Here is a 12,578-nt window from a genome sequence, read left to right as displayed (position 1 = left end):
CCAAATATGTGTACCTGGCTTGAGCTCAGCACTGGGGAATTGAATCTGGGGCATTAGGTTGTTCAAACAAGCATTTTTAAAGGCTGAGCTATCTGTCCAGCCCACTTGAAATACTTTTTATTCAGAAATGTGAAAAAAATAGAAATGTGTATTGTCTGAATATATTATAACAATTCCCAATATAAATAAGAGCACCCAAGTAATCACAGAAATATGTAATATATTCTGTTGCTGAGCACCAAGTTCTGTTTTTTCTAAGGATTACTTTACTCTGCAATAGTCATTGTCCTGTGATAACAGGAGCAATTGTCAAATTAGTAAGAAGGGTTTATTTTGCATGTGGTCAAAATGGACTAACTGTATACATTGTGTTGGGATGAGGAAAGCTAAGTTCTGGCCATTGGCCAAGTAGTTACTTTCTGTGACCTCAATGCTAGGGAATAGTGGATAGGTTATACCTGAAGGCTCCTTGTAACACCAAGTGAAACAAGTGAAAAAAGCCTTAATGACTCAAAAAGGGCACAGGTAAATTGTGGGAGCTGGAGACTGAGCCAAGGGCTTCTGGTGATTGCACTGTTGTAGAACACACTCAGAGAACAGCCTATTTTCCAGCTTTTAGCTGAACAGTTTTCTCCCTTATGTTAGGGAATGCCAAGTTTATGTACTTTATGATTGGATTCTTGTCAGGATTTCCCACAGGAATGAGTACTGCTTTCTATCTAGGATCTTGCTGCTAAAATTCCATGTGCTTCTCCAGCTTCAAAGCCTGTTGGCCCAGGTCCATTTCCCTAGCCATGCATGGAAAGCTGCACAAAAAAGGTGACAGGTATTATGCTGGCATTTGTAGCAGCAGCAGACCTTGGCACCTATATACACACATGTATACACATGCAAATAAGTAAACAAATTTTGAAAAAAGAAATGATCTGACTCATTAGGGTCAAGTAATAGTTTCCGAGGAGATTTAGGAACAAGAAAGTATATTATTAACCTAACCTAGATACCAAATATTTTTTTTTCCTCTGAAATTTCTTGACAGCTATTGTATAACCTTTTTGAATGGCATTTGGAACTCTGTTACTCTGTGCCTCAGAAGGCATTTTTGACACTGTTGACTATAAACCCAAATGAGTTGTTTAAAAATAGTTTTGGGATAGTTTTTGCTTCCATTAAAAAAAATTGGAAGTGGGATATGCATTTTTGCAATGATATGTAACCCTATGAGAATGTGCTTTTTCTTTAACTCATGATTATTTTTGCCTACTTTAGGGATTAAGCCATAGATGTGAGACCAAAAGAATGTCACAGTTTGTTTATATAGGCTTCAGACATGTCAGCATTCTTTTACCGCTATCTGCCTCTGACCAGGGTAGTAGCTAGAAGGAGGCAGGAAGAGAGATCTGGTGAGATTTCCTGTTATGTTAAACTATTTGTTACCAAGGGATTCCTTGGCTATCTTTAGTCATGGATAGAAGAGGAAAGGGTTCTGGAGAAAAAGGGACCAAGTTTTGCTGCCTAATGAGAAATAGAATAATTTACTCCACTTCGGTACATAGAGATGGACTGTCCATGGCTCACAATGAACTGTAACAATTATCAGCCTAAAAAGCAGGGGTAATTAAGTCCTCTGAGAGAATCTTCAAACTTTTATCAGAATTATGAAACAGTAATGAAGTGGACTGTTTAACTTTTATTATTCTCAAAAGTCTTTTCAAAATATGTTTATTTATTTATTTACTGAGGGAAGAAAGGAAGGAGGGATGGAGGAAGGGAAAGAATATGGGCATGCCAGGGCCTCTTGTTGCTGCAGACGAACTCTAGACACCTATGTCACTTTGTGCATCTGGCTTTATGTGGGAACTGGGGAATCAAACCTGGGTTTACTCTACCTTTGGGAGATGGAGGTGGGCTGTCCTTGGCAAATAATGAACTGTAACAATTAGCAGCCTGAAAAGCAGGGGAAATCAAGTCCCTTCAGAGGTAGTCCAGATGTAAGAAAAATTGTCTTTGGCTAACAGATAATAAGACCAAAGAAAGTATGTTTATTCATAGGTAAAAATGGAGAGTTAATCTCTGAATGGTAACATTGATCATTTGCTAGAATTATAACTGGCTCTGTTGGATAGATAGAAAACATTGTATAACATAATACTTTTAGTCTAGTATGTTTAGAGTGCCAGCATCTCTCAGTTTATTTCCCCTCCCTCTCCCACCATCCCCTTTTGAGTTAGGGTCTCAGGCTGACCTGGAATTCACTATGTAGTCTCAGACTGCCTCACTCACAGTGATCCTCCTACCTCAGCCTTCTAAATGCTGGTATTAAAGATGTGTGACACAGAACTGGGTTTGCAGAAATGCATGTCCATGCCTAGCTGTTTATGTGGGTGCTGGGGAATTGAGCTTAAACTGTCTCAGTCCCCCATGCTTTGTGTTGCAAGTGCTCTGAACCTGTTGAGTCATCTCCCCAGCTCTTATTGGTAGTTTTTTAATTTATTTAAATTTTCTTGAGATCAGATTTCTTGTATCCTAGGCTAGCCTAGATTTGTTATGTAAATGAGGCTGGCCTTGAAGTCTTGTGTAGTCCCAGGATGGCCTTGAACTCACAGCAGTCCTCCTACCTCTGCCTACTGAGTGCTGGGATTAAAGGTATGCACTACCACATCCACATTCAGCAGTTGATATCATTTTTTGCCTCCTATTATTAAGGTCTTGTGTAGGTAGTGTCAGGCTCTGTGAGGTCATGAGTATCAAGGCCATTTCCTGTCTGAAAAACAGCATTGTAAGTATTCCTACCCTTCCACAATGGACCCTGAGCCTTGGCGGGTATGATAGAAATGTCTCAGCGGTGAACACTGTCCTGTCACTTCCTCTCAGCACAATGAGTTTTGTATCACCCCATTTGTCACCACTATCTAAAAAGAGAAGTTTCTCTAACCAAAAGTGTGAGTAGCATTAATATATAAAAATAAGCATTAGTGTTTAGGGAGCAGTTTGGTGGGCATAATATATCCATTTAGCCATACAACAGTAGTCATTCCTCCCCTAGGGCTTATGACCTTCCCAGCCATAGACTTTTGATGAGGTTTCAGTACCGGACCTATCTTCCCCCTATGGAGTGGGCCTCAAGTCCAATCAAGAGCAATTAGTTTCTGACATACTAGATGCCATAATAGCACCAGTTGGCACATTTGGCCTGGCAGTCCAACTGTAAGGCTTGCAGGGTCCACTGCTGGCTACCACCTTTGGTGATTCCTCTCTTCCAAAAGGCCACTTGCTGCATATCTCTTTCTAGCATTCTGATAGCTAGTTAACAGGGAGGAAGTTTGCAGCTCAGCTCCACCTTGATTTCTCAGTTACCTGCAGCCCAAGCATGTGAAGCCTTCAGCAATAGGTCTTAGGAAGTATTATTTTTGTTGATTTATTTATGGGGAAAGTGAGATGCAGAGAAGTTCAGTGATTTGTCCAGGTCCATGGAGCTAGTGACTAACTTTCATTTTGTTTGTTTGTTTGTTTTGGTTTGGTTTGGTTTTTTCGAGGTAGGGTCTCACTCTGGTCCAGGCTGACCTGGAATTAACTCTGTAGTCTCAGAGTGGCCTTGAACTCACAGCAATCCTCCTACCTCTGCCTCCCGAGTGCTGGGATTAAAGGCGTGAGCCACCACGCCCGGCTCTAACTTTCATTTTGGTGTTAGGCACACTACCTTGAGTTATATTTCTTTCCTTTTTTGGGGGGGGAGGCTTGAGGTAGAGTTTTGCTCTAGACCCCAGGCTGACCTAGAATTCACTATGTAGTTTCAGGGTGGCCTCAAACTGAAAGCATAGGCAGAGGCAAATGAGGACCCAAGTATGGGGCCAGTAGAAGTGGTTGTGTATAGCTTTAACAAAAGAAGGGATTCAGGGACAAGGAAGGTAAACATTTTGGGCAACTCTTAGGACTGAGGGAACCAGTGATAGTGTTTAGTGGGGGTTTGTTTATACCCAACCAGAAGAATTTTGAGACAAGAAATATGTGGATTTGAAAATGTTTTTTAAAACATTCTACATTCTAGCTATAAGCCAATAGTGGAATATATCGATGCCCAATTTGAGGCTTACTTACAAGAGGAATTGAAGATTAAACGGTCTCTCTTCAATTATCATGACACAAGGATTCATGCCTGCCTCTATTTCATCGCCCCTACTGGACATTCTCTGAAGTCCCTCGACCTGGTCACCATGAAAAAGCTGGACAGCAAGGTACTAAATGCCATAGTTACCATCCCTGATCCTTTTAGATTACCACTACCCTAAGGCCCCAGTTTATTTTCTGCTATGAGTATAATTTGTTTTTTCACTATTATAGAACCATAGGATTTGGCTTTCTAAGATGAATACCGAAAATCCTCTTTTAGATATTAGACAAAAATTAGAAAAAAAAACTAGCACGTAAAGTATATTTAGTTCTTAAATAGGAGATTCAAGATTTATTTTCTTGTAAAAGCTCTCCTTGAATTGCTCTTTAAAAGTATTTTTTCCCCCTCAAGGTTTGGCTTTAAAGTTTAGAATGGAATAAGGTTATGTACATTGGTTGATGATAGGCCAGCTTTTTAGATTTTAAAACTGTACATATGTCTTCACAAGAAGAACAAAGAAGTAAAATCTTGGGCTGTGAAGACAGCTTAATGGGTAAAGTGCTTGCCATATAAGCATAAAGATGTGAGTTTGAATCCCAACATCCACATGAAGCTACATGTGGTGGCATGTGCCTGTGATTGCAACACTGAGGATGTGTAAACAGGAGAAACTGTGGGGTTCACTGACTAGCTAGTTAGTCTAGCTGAAGCAGTTGAGCTCCAGATTTGAGATCCTATCTCAAAAAAAAAAAAAGAATGGAGAGTGCCTGAGGAAGAACCCAGTGTCAATCACTGACTTCCTGTGCATGAGGCCCCCACCACCACATGTGCACACATATATCACACATAAAGAAGTGATGTTTTCATTTCAGTTTGTCCCCTGAACTTGCCATGTTTGTGGACTTTCTATTTACAGTATTTGAAAGAAGAGACTGATAAGTTTGATAAAATTTGATGTCCAATTTTACAATTAGTTTGATTTTCTGTTTTTCTTTTGTTTTATTTTTGTTTTCCCAGGTAGGGTGTGGCTCTAGCCTAGGCTGACTTAAAATTCACTATGTAGTCTCAGGCTGGCCTCAATCTCACATGGACCCTCCTACCTCAGCCTCCCAAGTGCTGGGATTAAAGGCATGTACCACCACATCCAGCTTCTTTTTAAAAATAGTTTTTAAAATTATTTGAGAGGCGGGATCAATGGAGGAGGAGGAGAAGGAGAAGGAGGAGCATGAATATGTGCACCCCATGGCCTCTTGTCACTGTAAACGAACTTCAAATGCATGTGTCACTTTGTGCATCTGGCATTATTTGGGTGCTGGCCAATCAAACTTGTGCTGGCAGGCTTTATAAACAACAATTTTGGCATGCCATGGTCTCCAGCCACTGTAATTGAACTATAGACACATGCGCCACCTTGTGTGCATGTGCGACCTCGTGCCTGCATCACTTTGTGTGTCTGGTTTATGTGGCATCTGGGGAATCAAACATGGGTGCTGAGGCATCACAGGCAAGCACCTTAACTGCTAAGTCATTTTTCTATCCCCGCTATGCTTTTCTTTCTCTCTTTCTTTCTTTCTTTCTTTCTTTCTTTCTTTCTTTCTTTCTTTCTTTCTTTCTTTCTTTCTTTCTTTCTTTTTTTTTTCCGAGGTAGGGTCTCACTCTAGCCCAGGCTGACCTGGAATTCACTATGGAGTCTCAGGGTGGCCTCGAACTCACAACAATCCTCCTACCTCTCCCTCCTGAGTGCTGGGATTAAAGGCATGCACCACCACATCTGGCGACACTATGCTTTTCTTAACAGCTGACTGGACCCTGAGTGGTTTAGGATTGTATAAGGAATACACTGAAGAAAAAGGCTTTTGTCATGCTCTGCCATTCTGGTTTATCAGGGATTTCTGGTGTTGCCCTTGGGATAAGAGGAGAAACAAAAGAATGCAGATGAAACTCCTTTAAAAATTTGGTGCTCATGGGCTTGATGGTGACTGTGGGCCTTGATCTCAGATTATCTGTAGCATCTTATTATAAAGTCTCTTCCTACCACAGAGAAAATGAAAGATCATCTTAATACATGGGTTTTTGTGCATGGTGGTATACATCTGTAGTCACAGCACCTGGGTGGTAGGGGCAGGAGGATAAGGAGTTCAAGACCAGTCTTGACTACATAGTGAGTTCAAGGCCATCTTCTCTCCCAAAAAACCTCACAAAAATAAAACAAAAACAAAAAAACATATTTTGTTGACAGTGTTGGTGGGAAGTGAAAAGAATGCTATCGATCATTAATATCAAAATCTGAGTTTTCCTCCTGTTTTTTGGTAACTGAGGCTCTGAAAGTGAGCCTTGCTTTTTATAGGATATCAGATGTTAGAGCCAGAGTGTCATGTAGCTGGACTTAAAACTGTTATATAGCTGAGGATGGCCACTTTGTGCATCTGCCTTTACATAGGTACTGGGGAATTTTGCAAGCAAGTGCCTTTAACTACTGAGCCATCTCTCTAGCTCCAACTTTGAACTGTAGATCCTCTTGCTTATACCTCCTGAGTACTGGGACTATAGGTATGAGCCTTAACACTTGCTTAGCCTTGCTTTTGATACTTGGTCTTGTTATAGCATGAAAAAGAAATTTTAATAAAAGACAATTTTCAAAAAGAAGTAGTTTGAAAAAAATTTTATATAGGTAAAAGCATTGGTTAATACTTAGATCTCTTCTAGTAATTCTCAAGTCATAAGAAGAAAGAAAAATATGTGATTTTATATAGAGCAGACACTTCACTGCTTTAACTAGCTGTGTTCAGACTTACAAAAAATCAAGCCCATAAAAGGAATGGTTGGTTATTCAAAGAATGGGCTTCTTTGATACCACTATTTGTCATAAAATAATTCCTTTTACTCTGTAAAGAGCATTACAAGTAAGTTTTCAGGGTAGGATGGGGAAAGCCAGATCTCAGAGACTTAAGGTTATTCTTCCATGTCTTCTGAATTTTACACATAGTAGAAAGTCTGATTGTCAATGTCATTAGTATTTTGCAGTGTTTGTTTGCTGTGCTTTTTTACTTGTCTAACTGTTTTTCTTACATTGGAATTATGTAAAAATGGGCATATTTTATTATACAGGTGAACATCATTCCAATAATTGCAAAAGCTGACACCATTGCCAAGAATGAATTGCACAAATTTAAGAGTAAGATCATGAGTGAACTAGTGAGCAATGGAGTCCAGATATATCAGTTCCCCACAGATGAAGAAACCGTGGCAGAAATTAATGCAACGATGAGTGTAAGTTTAAGGAAAAAAAAATTTTTTTTTCTTCATTTTCTTTCAGTCAAGGTGTTGAAAAGCCCTGAACTGAGAAGTGAGTTCTACATTTGGCCTCCAGTTCTTTTACCATTGCAAGTCAAATATATGACCAGCCCATGCCTCACTTTCTCCAGCTGTCAAGTAAGAAAGTTAGATAGGATGATCTCAGATTTCCTTCCTCTCTGCTATGATTTCTGTGCCAAGTCTTTTAGGAAGGAAATGCCTGTTCAGCATCACTTCACACAAAATAGCTTAAAAGAAGAGACTTCTTGTTTGCTTCGGTTGGCAGAAGCATGGTGGCTTGTCTCCATTTTGCTTTAGTACTTTCCTCCTATGCTGCTCTCCTTCCTGTTTTCCTATGCTTTTCTGAATCACTAGGTAATCCAAGAGCTGTGGGCATGATGTCCATAGAACAGCGGTATTGGTTAGGAGCTAAATGACCAAAGCATGACAGTTCTGTGTAATTCCTGTTGCTGAATCTGCATCCTGCCTATTGATATCTAGCTGATCCTGCTGCTCCTTTGTGTGTCAACACTGAGTCACAGTAACTATATCTTTTTCCTTTGGTGATTACATAATTTCTTTCTCCTTCCCTTCTTCCCTCTCTCCCTCCCTTCCTTCCTTCCTTTTCTTTTCTTTTGTTTTCTTTTTTGAGGCAGGGTCTCACTCTTGCCCAGGCTGACCTGGAATTCACTATGTAGTCTCAGGGTGGCCTCAAACTCACGGCAATCTTCCTACCTCTGTTTTCCAAGTGCTGGGATTGAAGGCATGCAGCACCATGCCCAGCCCTAAAAAATTTTTTTACTTAGTTATTTGCAAGCAGAGAGAGATAGTAGAGAGACAGACAGAGAGAATGGGTTTGCTAGGGCCTCTAGCCACTACAAACAGACTTCATATGCATGTTCTACTTCATGCATCTGGCATTATGGGGGCACTGGGGAATTAACCCTGGATCATTAGGCTTTGTAGCCAACACCTTAACCACTGAGCCATCTTGCAGTGCCCTTTAATTTTTTTTTAATTTGGTTTTTTTTGAGTTAGGGTCTTACTCTCACCTAGGCTAACCTGAAATTCACTATGTAGTCTCACAGTGGCTTTTACCTCTGCCTCCTGAGTGCTTGGATTAAGGGCATTTGCCACCACGCCCGACTTAAAATTTTTTTAAATCTGTTTACTCATTTATTTTTATGCAGAGAGAGAGAGAGAGAATAGGTGCATCAGAACCACTTGGCGCTATAACCAAATTCCAGATGCATGTGCCACTTTGTGCATCTGGCTTCATATGGATACTGGGGAAACAAACCAAAACCATCAGGTTTTACCAGTAAATGCCTTAACCACTGAGCAATTTCCCCAGCCCTGATAGTACACCTTAATTCAGATTTCAAGCTTATCAGAAATACCTGATTTACATTTATATTACGTGAAATTTGGAGTAAGATGCAAACTCATCTAGTGAATTCCAGGTCAGCCTGGGCTAGAGTCAGAGCCTGTCTTGAAAAAAACAAAAAACATGGGCTTGAGATATGGCTTAGTGGTTAAGGCATTTGCCTGCAAAGTCAAGAGACCTCAGTTTGATTCCCCAGGACCCATATAAGCCAGATATACAAGATGGTGCATGTGTCTGGAGTTTGTTTGCAGTGGCTGAAGGCCCTGGCATGCCCATTCTCTCTTTCTTTCACTCTCAAATAAATAAATAAATGAATAAAAAAGAAAAAAAAAAAGCCAGATGTGGTGGTGCACCCATTTAATCTCAGCACTCGGGAAGCAGAGGTAGGAGGATTGCTGTGAGTTCTAGGCCACCCTGAGACTATATAGTGAATTCCAGGTCAGCCTGGGCTAGAGTGAGACCCTATTTCAAAAACAAAAAAACTATCTACTATCTTGGTCCTATAAGACATACATATATATGTATATTTCTTTTTCTTTTTTTTGTTTTCGAGTTATCCTCCTACCTCTGCCTCCCAAGTGCTGGGATTAAAGGCATGTGCTACCACACCTGCCAGAGAGAGAGAAAGAGACAGATAGAGAGATGGGGTGTGCCAGGGCCTCTAGCCACTGCAGACGAACTCCAGACACATGTGCCACGTTGTATATCTGGCTTACGTGAGTCCTGGGGAATCAAATTTGGATTCTTTGGCTTCACAGGAAAGTGCCTTAACCGTTATGCCATCTCTCTAGCCCCATGTATTTTTAAAAATACCTTTATTTATTTAAGATAAAGAAAGGGACAGAGAGAGAGAGAGAGAGAGAGAGAATGGGCACTCCAGTCTAGCCACTGGAAACCAACTCCAGATGCATGCACCACCTTGTGCATCTGACTTACATGGGTACTGGGGAATTGAACCTGGGTCCTTGGGCTTTGCAGGCAAGCACCTTACCCAATAACCCATCTCCCCAGTCCCTACACGCCACATTTTGTATGTTCCATGGTCGCAGGTATTGAGTGGCTGCTATGACAGCACACAGCTCAACCAACCTCAAACTTGTTTCCCCTTAAATCTGGCTGTTATTTGGCTTCAGGAGGTATATTATATGAAATGTATCCACCAAAATACAGAGTCATTTCCTACCTGTTCTGCATGTTCCCACCTTTTCTCTTTTTTTTAAGGAAGGAGGTCTTTTTATAAAAGGGAAAAATGTCGAGGCTTGGAAGAAATTAACTTCATTAGAGATGTGAAAAATAATGCTCTCTTCTGTTGCTTGGCAGGTTCATCTTCCATTTGCAGTGGTTGGCAGTACTGAAGAGGTGAAGATCGGCAACAAGATGGCCAAGGCCCGGCAGTACCCCTGGGGTGTGGTTCAAGGTATGTCTGTCATGGGACTCTTATATTTAGTTCCTATGGTAAATGGCCATGTTTCTTATCTTCTTCATGCGTAGGGGGTTGTTCAGCAGAGAGCAGGCAGAAATGAGTGGGGTAGTATCACTTTTAGTCATTGTGGGGCTGAAGTTGAAAGAAGTGGTCATCAAGCAGGTAAATGTGTTATAGAAGTAGCTAGAAAGCCCTGAGACAGCCCCTCAATATGTTGGGATATATAAAAGTTCCTAGAAAAGAAGAAAAGTTTCTTCCTTAGGAATTTGAACTAATTGCATCAGCAAAGTATAAAGTTGAAAAAAAAAATGCTTACAAACAAGAGGGTATGTACTTGTTTCTTAATCATCTCTGGGAAAGTTGTCTTTCATGGAAATTCTATTTTAATAAATATTGATAATTGAGAATAATGGTGGTATTTGAAAACTTCCCTGCTATTTTTTATTTTTTTTTTAATTTTCACAATTTTTATAAACATTTTCCATAATTATAAAAAATATCCCATGGTAATACCTCCCCCCCGCCCCGCACTTTCCCCTTTGAAATTCCATTCTCCATCATATTACCTCCCCATCTCAATCATTGTACTTACATATATACAGTACCAACCTATTAAGTACCCTCCTCCCTTCCTTTCTCTTCCCTTTATATCTACTTTTTAACTTACTGGCCTCTCCTGCTGGTTTTTGACAGCATGGAAAGGTAGAAATTGGACTGGCATTGGAGCCAAATGAAAAGACATTTGAACTTAAGCTCTGCTACTGTATTTGTTTTTGGCTGGCTTGCTTACCAAAGCCAGACCTCTGCATCTGCAGAGCAAGAAACTCACTGTCTTCTTGGTAGAATCATCACAAAGGTGCAGCAAGATGTTGAAGCTTCTTCCTGGTACTTCACTTGATAGGCTCCCAGTAGTTAGCATTGTTGCCATCAGCTTGAAGGTCACCATTGTCAGAGTGTATCTTCCTTAGGAATGGAAGGTGTAGCCAGCAAAGCATCTTTGATGGATTTGAGACCACAAATTTCAGAAAGGATAGTTATACCCTCTTGGAAAACATCACTTCAGATTTTCAGTAACTTCATTGCTGATGGTTGTTTCCTTTTCTTATTTCTTGGCAGTTGAGAATGAAAACCACTGTGATTTTGTGAAGCTTAGGGAGATGCTGATCCGTGTGAACATGGAGGACTTGAGAGAACAGACACATACTCGCCATTATGAGCTATATCGGCGCTGTAAGCTTGAGGAGATGGGATTCAAGGACACTGACCCTGACAGCAAGCCCTTCAGGTATGAGGGTACAAGCAGACAGGGTCTCAGGTGGTGGCTGGGGTGGTGTATTGTTGTACCAAAGACATGCTTGCTGAATTGAGGCATTGGTGATCGAGTAGCTTGGGGAGGGACAATTAATGCACAGATTTCTAGGGATTATTTTTGTTGGCATTACCATAGCTAATTAATGTTGTGGTTATTATTATTACCACCCATATTTTACAAGAGATGAAACTTTAGCCACCAAGAATATAAAGCTATCTGCATAAGGTCCTATAAGTAATAAGTAATAGGGGTACGTTTTGAATCCTTGCCTTGTGTCTCCCGAGCCCAGGCTCCTGACTGTGTATTTGCAGAATACATTATATGGCCCATAGACTTTACCAAGGTGGAGCTACTGGTTACATTTTGCCTCATTTATTTTTGCCAAGTAATTTTAACTTCCTGAGGCTCTTAGGTTTCAAGCACTCTTTGGTTTTCTTGAGGCAGTCTCTCTATAGCCCAAGCTGTCCTCAAACTCACAGTGATTCTCCTACCTCAGACTTTCAAGTACTAGGACTAAAACCATGTGCCACCATGCCTAGTGTTTATTTTTTTATTTTTAAGAAAAAAAACTTTATTTATTTATTTGAGAGAGAGAGAGAAAGAGGCAGAGAGAGGGAAGAGAGAATGGGCACACCAGGGCCTCCAGCCACTGCAAACAAACTCCAGATGCATGTGCATGTGCTCCCTTGACTTATGTGGGTCCTGGGGAATTGAACCGAGGTCCTTTGGCTTTGCAGGTAAATGCCTTAACTGTTAAGCCAGCCCCTTATTTGTGTGTGTGTGTGTGTGTGTGTGTGTGAGAGAGAGAGAGAGAGAGAGAGGGTGGGGGAGAGGGAGAGAGAAAATAAATGAATATGGGCACACCAGGGCCTCTTGCAACAGTTGATCTCCAGACCACCATGCATTTGATTTCATATGTGTACTTGGTTATCAAACCCTCAGCTGACAGGCTTTGCAAACAAACACTTTTTAAGCAAGTACCTGTAACTGCTAAGCCATCTCCCCAACTTCAGACAATGTTATCTTTCAGTGATGTACTCATGGGTTGGGA

The 12,578-nt window shown here is 40.7% G+C and overlaps 1 protein-coding gene across 4 annotated transcripts in view; it reads left to right on the top strand.

Annotated features, from left to right (window-relative positions):
* The window catches only part of Septin11 (septin 11), a 110,872-nt gene that overhangs the window by 84,007 nt on the left and 14,287 nt on the right, over nucleotides 1–12,578 (top strand). For all 4 annotated transcript variants that reach the window (XM_012950220.2, XM_045161700.1, XM_004664890.3 and 1 more), the window contains exons 4-7: nucleotides 4,049–4,235; nucleotides 7,220–7,381; nucleotides 10,113–10,209; nucleotides 11,332–11,500. In XM_012950220.2, the coding sequence (XP_012805674.2) occupies nucleotides 4,049–4,235; nucleotides 7,220–7,381; nucleotides 10,113–10,209; nucleotides 11,332–11,500 (615 nt within the window). The remainder of the gene's footprint in view (nucleotides 1–4,048; nucleotides 4,236–7,219; nucleotides 7,382–10,112; nucleotides 10,210–11,331; nucleotides 11,501–12,578) is intronic.

Source organism: Jaculus jaculus, chromosome 11, assembly GCF_020740685.1.
Source record: "Jaculus jaculus isolate mJacJac1 chromosome 11, mJacJac1.mat.Y.cur, whole genome shotgun sequence".
Taxonomy (NCBI): Eukaryota; Metazoa; Chordata; class Mammalia; order Rodentia; family Dipodidae; genus Jaculus; species Jaculus jaculus.
Note: the sequence above shows the minus strand (reverse complement) of the source record. Positions and strands in the feature narration are given on the sequence as shown.